The following is a 16775-nucleotide window of genomic DNA, read 5'->3' as shown; positions in this document are numbered from 1 at the left end:
TTTCTAATTTGGGTTTATTATATCTAATGATGTTGTGAGCATTCTATTACATATTTTTTTGATATCCATTTGTTCACATTTACCTAAATTCTCACATTTAATATTCAGAAGAGTCTCCTGAAGGACAGGCTATTTCGACCATTTTTTAACTTAATCAGCAATAAAAAATCTAAGGTCAACAGCAGATATTTTAAAATTTGTTATTGGCCTAGGAGTACCAGTAATTTCTCAAGTATACTTTAATGAAGGGAAAAAAAATGGGTTCTTCATGTTCCACCTAATTGTACAATACTGTGTCTGAGTCTGAATCTAGAAGCTGAATCAAGATGAATAGAACCATTACAGCGAAACATTTCTTTTCTGTCACCAATATTTCCATCTGTGTGATGATAGCTGAAGAGTATACTTACTTGGCCTTTATCTACCAGTATTATAGTTTGAATTTTCACTGGATATTTATAATATTTTATTTCTAGGGTATTGAGACTCAATATAGAGTCCAGGTTTAAAAACAGATTCTTTGGCTAAATTATTATTATTTTTTTAAACTGCTAATTACATTTTTCTATAGTTTGTTAATTCTTTAGAGACAAGAACTAATTCTGAGATGCCTTCTGATACTCAGCTTATTTTTTTCTCTCATTTGCTTCTCCATTAGTCTCCTTGGCCCTTTCTGCTGAAGTCTCTTCTTGGAGATCTGATTAGTCTTCCTACCAAATGCTTATTTACCTGTCCTGGACAGTGGTTACCAAATAACTGGACCCCATTCCCACACAGATGGACTACACACTAAAAGTTGCATTTATTTTCAAGAATAGAACCCTTGGAAAACAGATTAAGAAGTTTTACATGTAGTTGTACTCAATGGACAATCTTACATTTCATGGGAAGGGAAAAAAATATCTCTTTTACTTTTGCTGTTTCATGTTTTCTTCTTCTTATTTTTTTTAAGAGTCTCATTAATGTTGGAAAGAGCATTTTAAAAGCCGAGAAGACTATAATAACCCTCAATTGTCTGGTATATTTCTTCCTAGAACAATTTTTTGAGTTACTACCTAGCCTTCAGAAATTCAGGATTACATAATGCCACTGACAACCTCAAAAATTGCTGCCAACAATTTTATGGAAAGAAAATATTTTATTTTCTTTATAAACAATGAAAATTGTTTATAATTTGAGGTGGCAATGAGAAATATGAAGAAAAATATTAGGAAGAAAATTATGTGATTTCATCTTGTAGGAATAAGCCAGTTTTTCATGATTACTCTATTTTGCATATAAGATGTTCTGTCTGTCCTAAGCAGTCTTTGTGGAGAGAGACACAGGCCACATACAAGGGTTGTCGTATGTTGACTGAGCTGCCTGCCTTTCCTAAGACAGACTTCATCATGCCATCTCTTTCCTTTACATCTTTGCCTTGATAGTAGTAAAAATCATTTATATACACATATATTCCTTGGATTCTTTTTGTTTGTTTTGGCATCTACTTAATTTGCTTTTTCTAAGTTACTGGTGAGCCGCTGGTGACAATAATATAGGGCCCTCCAAGACAAGCCTAGTAACATGCTAAGTCAGTGTAAGGCAAACCTAAATATATATTATTCTTGTAAGATATCCACAATGTAAAATTAAGTGTACAGTCCAGTAGCATTAAGTACATTCACATTGCTGTACAGCTGTCAACAGCATCAGCCTCTAGAACTTTTTCATCGTTCCCAACTGAAACTCCATGTCCTTAGTAATAATTCTCTATTTCCCTTTTTGCTGCATGTCTTCAGTTCTTAACTTCTTGTAGGATTGCTACATATTTGTTAACACAGAGAAAATCAGTTTACTTTGAAGTCACAAATGAATTACACCCCTGTCTGCCACTTATTTCCTAAATGTGTGAGTTTGGGTCAGACTCAGCTTTGCTCCTCTTTCCCCCATCTTATCTTTAGAATGGAATTCTCTTTTTTGGTGACGGCTGAGAGGCATACTGTATGTAGAGCACCCAGAACCCTGCTAGGTACCCAATACATGGGCACCTCTACAGTTCATTCGTGTTGATGAATTAGTGGTCACCCCAGAGCCTCTGGTGTAGATGGCTTGCTCCTCGTTCTTCATCTGATTCCTGGTTTTGCATGCCTAGTTAGCAGTTGTGGAATGATAATAGAGTTGGAAAGAATTGAGTGTCTTAATTGTCATATGTTTAATAGAAGCTGTTATATTTCAGAAATATGTGCCCATACATTTGTTCATTCAGTAAATATTTATTGAGCACCTTTTGAATATCAGGCACACCTTCCCCTGACAGCCATCATTCTGCTTTCTGTCCTTGTGAATTTGATTACCCTAGGTACCTCTAATACACTGTTTGTTCTGTGTGTGTCTATCTTGTTTCACTTAGCATAATGTCTTCCAGGGTCATCCATGATGTAGCATGTGCTACAGTATTTCGTTCCTTTTTGGGCTAAATAATATACCCTTGTCTGTATATATCTCATTTTGTTTATTCTTTGTTAGTGAACGTTCCTTCTACTTTTTGCCTAAGGTAAAAGGTGGTTGCTTTAAGTATAAATGTAAAACTATCTTTTTGAACACCTGCTTTTATTTCTTTTGTTTATGTGCCTTGAAGTGGAATTGGATATGATAACTCTGTTTAATTTTTTGAAGAACCATATTGTTTTTTATAGTAGCTGCACTGTTTTTACATTCTCACCAGCAACGTACAGAGTCCCATTTCCCCCACATCCTTACCAACCTTGCTTACTTTGTTGTTGTTTTTGATAGTAACAGCCATACTAATAGGTATAAAGTGGTGTCATTGTGGTTTTGATTTTCATTTGCCTTATTAGTGATGTTGAACATTTTCATGAGCATATTGCCTTTTGGAGAAATGTCCATTCACGTCTTTTTAAATTGTTGTTGAGTTGTAGATAACATTTTATGTATTCTGGATATTGGTCCCTTGTCAGATATATAATTTCAGCTACTTGTATTTTATTTATTTATTTGTTTATTTTGGTACCAAGGGTTGAACCCAGGGGTCCTTCACCCTGAGCCACATTCCCAGCTTTTTTTTTATGTTTTATTCAGAGACATGGTCTCTCTGAGTGCTCTTAGGGCCTCACTAAGTTGCTGAGACTGGCTTTGAACTCAGAATCCTCCTGCCTCAGCCTCCGGATCCACTGGGATTACAGGCATGTGCCACCACACACCACAGTATAAAAATATATTATTTTGAAGGGTCCATTTCAGTTTCATTGTATTTGTTAATGTAAATGTCATTCAGTAATCCAACCTTGAAAGAATAATGGTGTTTATCAAGTGCTTAGTTGGTGAGAGGCACTCTTGTCAGAACTTTAAATGTATGAACCTTTTAAATTTTCACAAGAACTCTGTGTGGAAATAATTTCATCTGTGTTTTCAGATGAGGAAACTGAGGCATAGAGAGTTTAATTAACTTTTCTGTTCCAGGTCTCACCGTGGTTTATTTTGCACTTTGCTAGGATTTGGATTGAAGCAAGCCCTGGGTCTGTGTGCTTATCACAGCATTTGACTCTCTCCCCTGACTTGCTATGTGATCAACTTGTATGTGCCTCATCACATGGCACCTTTTGGTCTGCTTTACCTCTACCATACATCTTTACTTTCTTTCTTTTTTTTTTTTTTTTTAAAGATAAACACAATATCTTTTCTTTCTTTCTTTTCTTTTATTTTTTTATGTGGTGCTGAGGATCAAACCCAGCAAGAGCAAGGCAAGTGCTCTACTACTGAGCTATAACCCCAGCCCCTACATCTTCACTTTCTGTACTGGGTGAGGGGATGGAAGACAAAACAAGAAGGTAGGCAGACTTGTGATGATCAGAGAATCATGACTAAAATTCATAAAACCATGTGACATTTGAAAATGCAGTTCATAAAATTAAGGTGCTTGAAGAATATAGTAGCAAAAGTTAAGATTGGGTCCAGTGTATTAATGCATGCCTGTGATCCCAGCTACTCTGGAGGCGAAGGCAGGAAGATCACAAATTTGAAACCAGCCCATACAACTTAGCAAGATCCAAAATAAAAAGGACTCGAGATGTAGTGGTAAAGTACTTGTCTTGCATGTGCAAAACTCTGGGTTTAATCACTAGTACAACCCAAATAAAAATTTTAAAAAACTAAAAAGTCAAGATTGGAAACTCTTAATGTTCTTTAAATTGCATTTCCTTTGTGAAAGTGTAGCTTTTCCGTAAAGATACAAATGTGGTTCTCTGAGTCTAGCATATGTTTTTAAGAATGCTCTCAGGAAATTTGCTTTCTAAGACAATTTTTATGAATTCTTATCTTTGTTTTTATTTTCTCTGTTTTTATTTCAAGTCCCTTGTATTCTAGAATTGATACTGAGTGGGTATTGGTGGATGAATAACAATTTCATTTTGCTATTTTCATATGCAAAACTTAATTAGTAAAGGAAAAATCTGTCAAATTATGTAATACATTCTAAAGCAAAATGGAATTTTCATAGCTGTCCACCATAATCATTAATAATTGTATATAGGTTGTATCTGTGTTGTGTATATACGTGGAAGTGAAGAAAGATGTGCATCTCATTCAAAATTAATGCTGCTACCTGAATAGTTTTTTGCTTGTATATGTGGGCATAAATGGGAAGTGCTGTGTAATCAACAGACTATATTCATTGTATGTATGGATTTAAAAATTTTTTTGTTGGTACAAATGATATTTTATTGAACATCTTCATGCATACTTTGCAGTCACAAATTATGTATATTTCTATAATTGAAATGGCTGAGTCAAATGACTGCAAATGTTGAATTATAATAGACATTGCCTAAATGTCTTCCAAAAAGACTGAATAAATTTATACTCCTGAGGGTATATGATATAGTTCTGTTTCTTCATTTATATACCACTAACACTGGATATTATCAAACTTTAAATTTACAGCAAGCAATTCTTTAATAATTATCTTAACAACATAAAAGCTGTGCCAGGAAGCTGACCACAGAGCATCTTACATGCCACCTCAAAAAATATCATGTGAATGTTTTTTGATTTATTTTTCACCATCAGGTTCTATAGCAAGTAGAGTCAGGCCAGCATCTTGATTTAAGAGATGCATGTTTCTCTGGGTGCAGCTTTTTTGTTTTGTTTTCCTGATATAATTTCATTTTATAGAAAAGTTGGAAGAATATTAGAGTTCATCTAGATATCTCAAATGTTAACATTTGCAACTTTCACCTTGTCACTATTCACACACTACATGTACCCAGATGAACTATTTTCCCTGAACCATTTGAAAGAAAGAAGTAGACATAATATCTTTTTCTCTCTAAATTCCACATCAAATGTTTCTAAAAGTAAGGACCTTCTCTTCCATTACCATTGTACTGTTACAAAATTGGGAAATTGAAATTGATTTGGTCCTTTATCTGTAGGTTTTATCCAGATTTTGTCAGTTGTCTGAATAGTGTCTTTTATAGCAAAAGTAGTTTTGGCACCATATGTTGCATTGTCCAATTGTTATGTGTCTTAAGTATTCTTTTATCTGGGCCAGTTCCTTAATTTTGGATAAGCTGTTTCACAATTTGGATTTGTTCCTTATGTTTAGAATCAGGTTCTGCATTTTTGGCAGTAATATCACAAAAGTAATATTGTGTTTTAATGTATCATATTAGGAGGTATTTGGTATAGTATTCTCAGTCTCTTGTATCTATCTCCCTGTTCATTTCTTTTGGAGGGGTAGTTCTGGGAATTGAACCCAAGGCCTCACACATGCTAAACATATGATTCTATCACTAAGCTAGCTAGTGGTAGCCCCATTCGGTGATATGTGAAATTGGAGTAGTTTGCCCAGAATCTGATTGCACCTCTTTTTGAGGCTACAGATTTTCTTTTTAAGCCATAATTTTTTATATAAGATCTTCATGTAAGATATTAATGGAGGTCATTATTCTCACAATTTACTTATGCTATCTACATAAGCAGAGCTTTTTGCTATTACAGATTTATTCCACTGGAAGTCTTCTTTAGATATGGATATTTGGAAAGACAACCTTAACCTAACCTGTACTATTATTGGAGATTTTAGCTAAAAAGCCTCATGCCAAGCATAGTTGGAGATGATGATTGATAGCTCTCATTTTTCTTTTTTTTTTTTTTAATTTTTTATTGTGGGTTGTTCAAAACATTACAAATTTCTTGACATATCATATTCCACACTTTGATTCAAGTGGGTTATGAACTCCCACCTTCACCCCATACACAGATTGCAGAATCACATCAGTTACACATCCATTGATTTACAAATTGCCATACTAGTGTCTGTTGTGCTCCGCTGCCTTTCCCATCCTCCACCCTCCCCCCTCCCCACCTCTCCCCTCCTCATTTTTCTTTCCACTTTTCCTATTCTTTATAGAAACTGCTGGGAGATTTTTACAGAAAGAAGGGGTTTTGTTTTATTTTTGTTTCTTGATTAAAAGAAAAGGTAGGATGAAGATACTTCAAAAATTAATAGTTCTTTTCAAATGTTTCTACAAAGCGTACAAGAGTTGGGAGTTTCTCCTCAGAAGTGGTCAGCACACATGTAGTTACATGCATGTCTTTGAAATGTATCCCAGGGAGTGTTTATTTCAATAAAAACATGCTTAATAAATGGGTTAGTTCAGGAGAATACATCATCATGCCTTGGTCATCTTTGTTATAGTAATGAGGGAGCACTAGCTATACCTACCTGAGTTTGGAGCAACATTGCTGTTAAATGTGGTTCTTAAAGTATAAGCAGGTTCACAACTAGAAATTGAAGTGTGAAAAAAGCTGACCTAGTTTATTTATTTTTGCAGTGCTGGGGATCAATTTCAGGGCCTTACACATATACATGCTGGGCAAATATTTTACCATTAAGCTGCACCCCCAGCCACAGATATAGTGTCTTGTTTAGAGATTGTGTGACTTAATATAAGCTGTTTTATTCTGTATTTATCCATGAATGGAAAATGAGTAAATCTTTCGTAGTAAATAATTGTCCATTTGTCCCAATTGCACATAAGTTTCAAAGGAGCATGTGTCTCTTGTTCACTGATCCATGTGTGAGTGCATGCACACACACATACATGCACATACCAAATACCTGTACTTGGCCCTTGCTACATATTCAATAAATACTTGCTGAAGAACAGATTTGAAAAGAGCATTACATGTACCCTTTTCTAATGTGTGTATATACATTTTTAATTTATTTTTTAAGAGTTAGTTACTAAGTAGTTTTCCAGCACTATATGCTTTGTTCTTGTTTTTGTTTGCTTTTGTTTCTATTCCTCCTACTGGTGGTAACTGCCTTGAAGGTGTGAATTTTGGGTTTCCTGATTTTTCCCTAATTTAGTACTTCTTCATTTCCCTCTCTTAAATCATGGTTCAGAAAATCCCAATACTTTTGATTGTATAAAATTAAAAACTGTTTATTACAGGTTTAGTGTAAAGTTCGGTTTAATTATGAATTTAGGTAGTTAATGCTTTCTTTTGTACATTGTTTCTTTCCTTATTTATTTTAATCTCATTTCTGCATTAAGTAGAAAATTTGGAAACTAGAAAGAATTACTTTAAGTTCTACAATCCAGAAGTTTCCCTAATGATTTGAGCTTATTTTTCAAGCCATCTGTTTATTTTCAAAACCAAAGTTCTACTACTATTACTAGACAATATTCTACATACATGAGGGTTTTTGCTTTATCTTAATAGTGGTGTAATTACCAAATTGTTCTGTATCTTAAAACATTTTTTTCTTGTTTGTTTCCCCTCCTTTCTTGATTTTTGACTTGTTTTTCTCATGTGAAATATCCTTTAGCCAGAAAAGGTTTAATAATTTTTTATCATATTTGTCCTCAGCACATTTGTGGTCATATACTTACTTCACAGACTGAATATAGAAGGAAGTGTATCTTGTGTGGGAGGAAACACTGCTGTACTTCCTCCATGAACAGAAGGAAGTACGAGTATATAAGTTTAATGTGTGTGTAAGTTTTCCACATATTTTGAAAATTCTAAGAGAGGATATATGGGAACCCATCAGGTAGGAAGTGTTGTGTTTAATGAAATTACAAATTAAAACAATCTATCACACACTTTTTTTTAAGAGAGAGAGAATTTTTTTAATATTTATTTTTTAGTTTTTGGTGGACACAACATCTTTATTTTTATGTGGTGCTGAGGATCGAACCCAACGCCCCACGCATGCCAGGCAAGCATGTTACTGCTTGAGCCACATCCCCAGCCCAATCTCACACTTCTTGATGTATAAAATTAGATTTAGCTACTGTGATTAGCATTTTCCCTAGCTCTTCTCATTTGGGGGAATATAAGATCATTATTGTCTAAGAAGGGAAAGCAAGTACATTAAAAGTAAAATGAATTTGCTAATTTAAAATTATACTGATGACATATAGACACTGAAGATATAAATTTTATTGAGCCAAATTATTATATGAGCATACTGGGTAAAGCAAGCACATGTTTCATTCACTTTCACTCCAGTCTGAGGAAGAAATATGTGAACATAGAACAAGAAGGGAGGGGCATGGTGCAAATCAACTGTACTCTAGCTGATTTTCACTTTTTACTTTAAAAAGAAAGGCCTAGAATCAGAACCTTTTCACTTTACATATTTATCGGGATTATTACATTTAATTAAAAGTACATTTATACAGAATGTAGAAAATTTGAGAAACCTCATGCAAATGCAGTGTTGATAATCTATAATCATCAAAAGAGAAATTGAATAGCAGTTTAACTCATTATTTTATGAAGTTAAGAAGGTTCCCTGAACACTTATAGGCTTACATTTTTTTCCTTTGTATTGTGAAACATAGCCTATACCTATTATAAAATGATGGTTTACATGGTGTAAACTTGGCCCAGCTTATTTCTAGTCACTTGTTAATTTAGATTATGTAGGTACACAGATGTTTTTCAAGGTAGATTGCAAACTGTACTTGCCCATCTCCTAATCTTTAGGTTATAATCAGTCTCAGTAATTGATAGTTGATTACTATTTTTCTGCTGAGAAGTGATTATTTTGGTTGCATACTCTATATATTACATCATGAATTTTATGGACTCACCAGTGATTAAAAGGGAAGACCTTCTTTTTTCCAGTAAATAATTCTCAGAGTTTTATGTTAGTCATATATCAGATTAGTAATGAAGATGGGTCTTGGTCAGTACAAGATACTGTATATCTTAGTTTAACTTGACATTTTTTCCATATATATGCCAAAGAGGATTTATTAAATGATCAAAATTTAGTTGGATCATGCCCATCAGAGTTGTACATTGTGAATCTAGTACATGCTTTGTGAAATCTTCTTGAGACATCCCATTTTCTAATTCTTTCCACACTCCATTAAATACAGTAACCATTAGTTAAATGAGATAAACAGGAATGTGATGTCACGTGTGTTAAACAGAGGTTCAGGATTGCACACAAAATTATTGGAGATAACTTTATTATGTACATAAGAAGCAATTTGATTTCAATTTTTATGATTCCTGGCCTTAGAATGGCACCTAGGTAGAAGATGATTCATGCATGGTTTTGTGTGTTGTTGTCCAGTCTCAGCAGTACCTCTGTTGCTCCGATTTTCTGTTGATGCAGGAGTGATGTTGTGCAAGCATGCTATGTAATTGTTAGCTTGATTTAATTAGTATTTTTAAAAAAGGGTCTTGGCTATTTTAATCATCATTTACTTGTGAATGTAACTTTTCGAGAATTTTAAAGCATGTAGAAATAAAATTTAATATTTGAGTTTTGAGTGTAGTGACTCTTAGTAGTCCTTAGTAGTTCTAGCTAGAATATTAGAGCTAGTAGAAAAGATGATGGCAATATTGAGATTTTTATTTTGTTCATTATCTGTCTAAAATTTTTACCGCTTGAACCCTTAGGTAGATTCCAGCCAAACTTCACTGTGCTTCTCTCTAAGAAATATGGTTCTACATGTATAATAATCTTTGTGGGTTTTATAATATATTCTGTATCTGCTAATGCTAAGACAGTTTTATTGTACCTATATGCTGTAGTGGTACAATTAATCAGTTTGCAGATTTTCAAAAAACCTTTCCAGTAGAAAAAGATTCAGTGCTGATTTTTGCTTTTAACTCCATAGCTGTGATTCATGGATCAACCAATAGTTGAGTGTTTTGAATGGTCTTTTTAGCTTGCCTTGCTGGTGTTACCATTAAAACATTGTGTTTTGTTTCTTGATTTTAAAAATTGAGTATTTTGTAATATAAAAAATCAAAGAAAACTAATGAGAATTCTGCTCATAAGAATGTATATTTGCTCATTTTGTGCTATTTCAGTTAAAGCCACTTTTTGATGTTTTAGAATTAATTAAAATATGAAAATATTAGGTATAGATACCTATCACTTATAGATATTGAATTCATAAACAGTGTCAGTGTCACTATGACATTTATTTAACTTCAGGAAATGAACTAAATAGAATCCTAAGACTTATCATCAAAGTTAATAGTCTTGTAGAGCTTCATAAATATAGCATAGATATTATAAGTCAATAAGCCTTCACAGCCTGTAACTGTGCTTCTGAACAAGTAACTGCTTATAACAGCAGTCTTGCTTATAGATAAAAACATCTATTGGCCTTTCTCTTCAAATGCAGTTTCATCACTGTCTTTCAAAAGAGAATCACATTTTCCTGTTTCAGAAGAAATAAGAGATTATCACCTAGGAACTAGTTTACTCTTCTTGTACTTGTCTCTATTGGTTTTGTAATTGCTTTATTTAGTTCTTTTGGCTTAACCATTTATAACCTTAAAAATTGTTTTTTGAGCACATACTGTTTTTCAGGAACTGTTCTGTATATTTTCTATATATTAATTAGAACATCAATTTCCACCTTTAATTCTCTCAACACTACTATGTCCTTTTTATTGATAGGAAAACTTAAGTTTTGTAGAATCACAACTAATTTCAGTTACATAGCAAGTAAATGCCAAATTATGAATTTGAACTCAAACAGTCCTACTCCAGAGCCTCACTCTAGTGTTGTGTTATCATTCCATCCTGAATTCTGTGGTTTTTCTTTTGCTTATGATTTTCCCCTTGCCTGCTCCCAATTAAGTGAATGCCTATATGCTAACCCATTTAGCACATTTCTCTTACAGGGCCTAATTAATTAGACTGTAAAACAGTTGTCAAAATCTGGGTTTCATTCTTAAGTTGGCCTACCACTTAATTTACTTTGTGACTTTGGACAAATTGTTTTCCCATCTTTAAGATGAGGCCAATATATACCTTACAGAATTGTTTTATGATGATAAAATATGGTAATGTGTAAAAGTATGTAGAGCCTGAAACATGGCAAACACTTGTGAATGCTGTATCCCCTCTTGAGCTGAGAGTACTTTTCTTAGTGCTGCCAATTATGAGAGACTGGAGGATCTTTGGTTAGTTATTTTTAAAATTTTTTAATTTTTTTTGAGATGTCTCTAAAATTACAGAACCTGTTATCCTCATCTGATCAGTGTTCTCCTTGCTTGAGTAGGTGTATAAGGCCTACTTGGGGTATCCTGGTTTTGTTTTAAGAACGGTTTTAAAGTGAGTATTTTGTTATTTCCTGGTGCAGTTGATTGCTGGATGATTTCTCTTTCCACTGTTATTCAGTGAGGTTGAAGTCATAAAGGAAATTTCATGATACCTAAAATAACTTACTATGGAGTATCTCATGCAGTGTGTTTAATTTTTTTTTTTTTTTTACTTTATTTTCTAGGAAATTTGGTGAGAGGCCCCCACCTAAACGACTCACTAGGTAAGTATTATATTAATCGTCTACTCAAACATTTTATATGCATGGAGATCCCGTCATTTTTGAAACTATAATTAGGTGCTCTTAGAAATCATTCAAATATTGGTATCTAGAGCATAAATACATTCCCATCCCCCCAACTTTCTCCTCTGCTTCCCCCAAAAAGAAACAAACAAAACAGAAATAATAGGATATAGTTCAAAGAGGAAAGATGAAACCATTTTGAGAATTAATCTTCAGTATTGTATGGTGAATGTAACAAGGGCAATAATATAAACAAAACTTCTTGTATCCAGCAGTGTGTTTAACCAGTCACAGTTTGCTGATTACAGATTTAATGATTTAAAGAATTTTAAGGAAAACATTTTTTCACCATTTTAAAGAAAATATGAGTTTTTGCCTGTTTTTAGTGAGAATAAACTGGTACTATGTTCTAATTACATAAATTGATTTTATACTATACATCTTATTATAGATGTTAAATTTAAAAATATTATTTTAAAAACAACTAAAAAATTTTAGGTCAGAGGTTATAAAATAAAGAAACTCAACCCTAGTCATAGTCCTAGTGTTCATTATTGCTAATTTCTTTTTTTAATCTTTCAAGAAAATTGTATATAAAGAGATAGATATGTCTGTCTTTTTTCTTTTTCTTTTCCCACTGAACTGGAAACGTATCCTACCGTTGTTCCCTACTTTGTAACCACAATACATCTTCTACTTGGGTAGTTCTCCTTAATGGCTTCCTGGTTTTCCATTGTCTTCATACCTTTCTTTATTTAATATTCCATATTGGTGGCCATTTAGGTTATTTCCAAATTAATGCTACTATTTAAAAAACTGTTGCACTTGAAAGAATAGGACCTGCCAGAAGAATACAGGAGACGATTTAAAGGAGCTCTTTTTGTTGTCCAAATCTAGAACATTTTCATCATCAAATAAATAATAATGTAATGGATTAAAAGCTGTAGAATCAAGTGATAGTTTAGTAGTCTGTGCAGCTTGAGCATTTCTAATCTGAAAATCCAAACTTTTTTGAGTGTCACCATAAAGCTCAAAAAGTTTCAGATTTTCAAACATTATGGGTTTCAGATTTTTAGTTTTGGTAACCTCAAACCTTGAATTCTATTCATATATTCTAAAGTCCCTAAAATTCTAGAATTATTTATTTATGTAAATATTTTAAAATTATTTATATAAATGAATAAATAGGGAACAGGGGATAGCTTTTCCTTATAAAAGAATACCATCTAATAAATGTAGAAGGAATATTAAATTAAGGAAATCACTACTTTATAGACACAATAGTGATTATTATATATATCATCAAGTGGATGCTTAAACTACTGGATTAAAATTTAAAGAAAAGCAAAATGTCTAATTCCAAAGTGGATTCTCTTGAAGTTTAAAGGGACAGTAAAATGGCAGTGCAGAAAATTAGCAGATACCACCTTACGTAAGTGATCTAAATTAGCATCACCAGTAATGGACAAATAGATATAATGTGCATCCCAAGGAGGACGTCGTATCACTTTAGGTGAAAGGAAGCATCAGAGAGATGCAAAAGGAGGGACATTCTCTATAATAAATTATATTCATTCTTCAAAATCTCAAGGTCAAAACCACAGATTGGCCAGGGCATAGTGGTGCATGCCTGTAATCCCAGCAGCTTGGGAGGCTGAGACAGGATGTTCGAAAGTTCAAAGCCAGGTTAAGCAACACTGCAAGTCCCTGACTCAAAATAAAAATATAAAAAGGGTGGATATGGCTCAGTGTTTAAGCCTCACTGGGTTTAATTCCCCCCTAGCTAGCTAGCTAAATCAATCAATAAATAAAACCACAGATTGAAGAACTACTCTGGATTAAAGGAAACCATAGAGACATAACCCCATTTAAGTAAATCCTGAGCTAGGAAAGAAGTTTTCCTGTCCTATAAAGCTGGAGTAGGCAAATGGTTTCTGTAATAGATCAGATAATAAACATGTTGCCTTTGTGGGCCAGATTGAGTCTGTTGTGAATTGTCAACTCTGTTCTTAGGAATGGAATTTCTGTGTTCGAACACATTTTTATGTGCAAAACCCAGTGGCTGTCCTGATAGGGCAAAGAGCAGTAGTTTATCAAGCAGTTTATCTTGATAACACCCCACCCCCACAAGTACAGGTTTATTGAATAAGTGACAAATTTGAGTAAAATCTGTAGAATAGATATTAGTATTGTGTAAGTGATAATTGCATTGTAATTATAAGAATGTCCTTTTTAAAAAAATAAACACTTTCGTATATTGGGTAAAATGATATGTCTATAGACGTTCCTAAAGGTTTAAAAAGCAATATGCAAACATGGTAAAATATTAAAATTTGAGAAGTCTAGGTGAAGGGTGACTAGGAATTCTTAGTACTAGTTTTATAACTTTTCTGTAATTCTTAAGTTATTATAAAATTTAAAAACATTTTTTTTAAATTTTTTTTAATTTATTTTTTTTATTGGTTGTTCAAAACATTATAAAGCTATTGACATATCATATTTCATACAATAGATTCAAGTTGGTTATGAACTCCCAATTTTACCCCAAATACATATTGCAGAATCACATCGGTTACACATCCACATTTTTACATAATGCCCTATTAGTAACTGTTGTATTCTGCTACCTTTACTATCCTCTACTATCCCCCCTCCCTCCCCTCCCATCTTCTCTCACTACCCCATCCACTGTAATTCATTTCTCTCCTTGTTTATTTTCCCATTCCCCTCACAACCTCTTATATGTAATTTTGTATAACAATGAGGGTCTCCCTCCATTACCATGCAATTTCCCTTTCTCTCCCTTTCCATCCCACCTCATGTATCTGTTTAATGTTAATCTTTTCTTCCTGCTCTTCCTGAAGTATTCTAGGTAAAGTATACTGTGAAAATATAATTTGTCTCACAAATTTTCCATTATTTGTTTTTATATATCTGTTGAATAAGTTCTTCTAAGCAGAATTACTGTGTTCACATATTTAGGCATTTTGAAATTTAATAGATAAAGATTTTTATTTTATTACCAGCAGTGATTAGTTGGAGTTATTTCTAACAATAAAATATATTTTTATGAATAAGTTTCTTTAATGGATATATCTGTAAAAATAACAATATGATAATATACTTCATAAAGAAATTTTCCTTTCCTTTTCCTAAATACATACAGAAATCTAGTTAGGTCCCATCTACTTGATAATGATTTTCCATCATTTACCCGTTAAGCAGTTTTCCCTCTTTGGAAAATTTTAGTAGTTTTTAGGACTACTACTTCTGGCCAAGATGGTGTAACAGGAACTGGAATTACTCTCTAGCCTGAAACAACTAAAAACATGGACAAAATATATGAAACAACGGTTTTCAAGATATTGACCAACAGGCAAGGAAGGACATTGATTCCCAAGAAACAGGAGACAAATGAGGTGAGCCCTATGATTGCCCCAGCTTCAAGCCTGGAGAGAGTTCCAGGCCATGTTGTAGGGAGGGGGAGTCCATGTGAAGCTGGAATTCATGGAGGCTGAGATGGCTAGCGTTCACAGCGCAGAGACTTGAAGAGGAAAGAACAGTACAGAGAGTTCCAGAGATTGGCAAAGGGTTCTTTCTCCTTTAGTTGTCAGCCAAGTATTGATCAGCACACGTATGTGAGCAATCACCCACCGGTGGGGAAAACCATCCAGAAGAATTAAAGGAAACAATCCCTAAAACTCAATTAGGGCTATGAATTGTATCTCTTTTCAATGAACAGAGGAAAAATAATCTCATAATTCACAGAACATCAGCTAAACTCAGAAGAGTTTGGCTTTGGTGTAAAATTAGGCCCAGACAAGTGGCAAACTTAAAATAAGACTGAAATGATCAAACTCTTTTCAAGTAACTATGTACCAGAACAGAGCTCAAGAATATAAGAATGAAAAAAACCATGCAGCACTAACAAACATAAACAAAAAATATATATACATCAATCATACAAAGAAGCAGGAAAATATCCAAAATGAGAAGAAAAACCAGTCAAAACCAACCCAGCAATGACATAGATGACATTAAAACAGTTATTATATGCTTGTGATCAATATGTTGAAGAAGCTAAGATTAAGAGTTAGGAAAATGGTCAGATGGTAAATATTTTGGTTTTGTGTCATATACAACTTCTGGTATAACTCAACTCTGCTGGAGCACAAAAGCAGCCATAATGTGTCAACAAATTAGTGTTTCTGTGTAATGAATTACAGATCTATTTCTAAAGCAGACATAGTGGGTTGGATTTGACCTACCAGTGGTAATAATAAACAACTAAATAACAATTTATAATTATTCTGTATCTCTGAACAAGAGGAGAGATGGAACAGTTTAATAAAGACATGGAAGATACACATTTTTAAAAAGAGACACAAATGAATTTTCCAGAGATGAAAACAACAATAAGGTGCAAAAAATACACTTGGTGTTAATTTCAGAGTAGATGAAGGAGAGAATAGTGAACTTGAAGACATAGCAGTAAAAACTATCTAAAGTGAAGAAACAGGAAAAGTCTGGAAAAAAGGACAAGCATTAGTGAGTGAGCTGTGGTCTGTCTTCAAGCATGCTTATTTACATGTAATTGGAATCACTGAAGGAGAGGGTGTGACTCAAGTGATGTATGAGGAAATAATGGCTGAATTTTTTTTTTAAACATTGTTAAAAACTTTTAAACCACAGATCCAAGAAACTCAGTAAATCCCAAGTGTGAAACTACACAGAAGCACATCAGAATCAAATTGATTAAAACCAGTGATAGAGAAAAATCTTAAAAGCAACAGAGACAAAAGACAAATTATTTACAAAAGAGCAAAGGTAAGGAAGGATGATAGCAAGTTTTTCATCTGAACCTTTGCTATGGATAAGACAGTGAAGCAAGAGCTTTCAGGTGCTCAAAGGGTTTGGAAAAATGCCTGTCGACCTAGAGTT

The 16775-nt window shown here is 33.5% G+C and overlaps 1 protein-coding gene across 8 annotated transcripts in view; it reads left to right on the top strand.

The window, feature by feature from the left end:
* Rbpj (recombination signal binding protein for immunoglobulin kappa J region) overlaps window positions 1–16775 on the top strand; it is a 220210-nt gene that overhangs the window by 165359 nt on the left and 38076 nt on the right. For 6 of the 8 annotated variants that reach the window (XM_058572380.1, XM_046423602.2, XM_046423608.2 and 3 more), the window contains one exon: window positions 11775–11813. In XM_058572380.1, the coding sequence (XP_058428363.1) occupies window positions 11775–11813 (39 nt within the window). Of the gene's footprint in view, window positions 1–3661; window positions 3828–11774; window positions 11814–15139; window positions 15254–16775 lie in introns of those variants that run through there. The other 2 variants (XM_046423604.2, XM_046423606.2) reach the window with 2 other exon arrangements.

The sequence above is a fragment of the Marmota monax genome, unplaced genomic scaffold, assembly GCF_021218885.2.
Source record: "Marmota monax isolate L192 unplaced genomic scaffold, Marmota_monax_Labrador192_F-V1.1 WCK01_AAM20220418_F8-fsc00009, whole genome shotgun sequence".
Classification (NCBI taxonomy): Eukaryota; Metazoa; Chordata; class Mammalia; order Rodentia; family Sciuridae; genus Marmota; species Marmota monax.
This window is presented reverse-complemented; position numbering and strand designations above follow the sequence as displayed.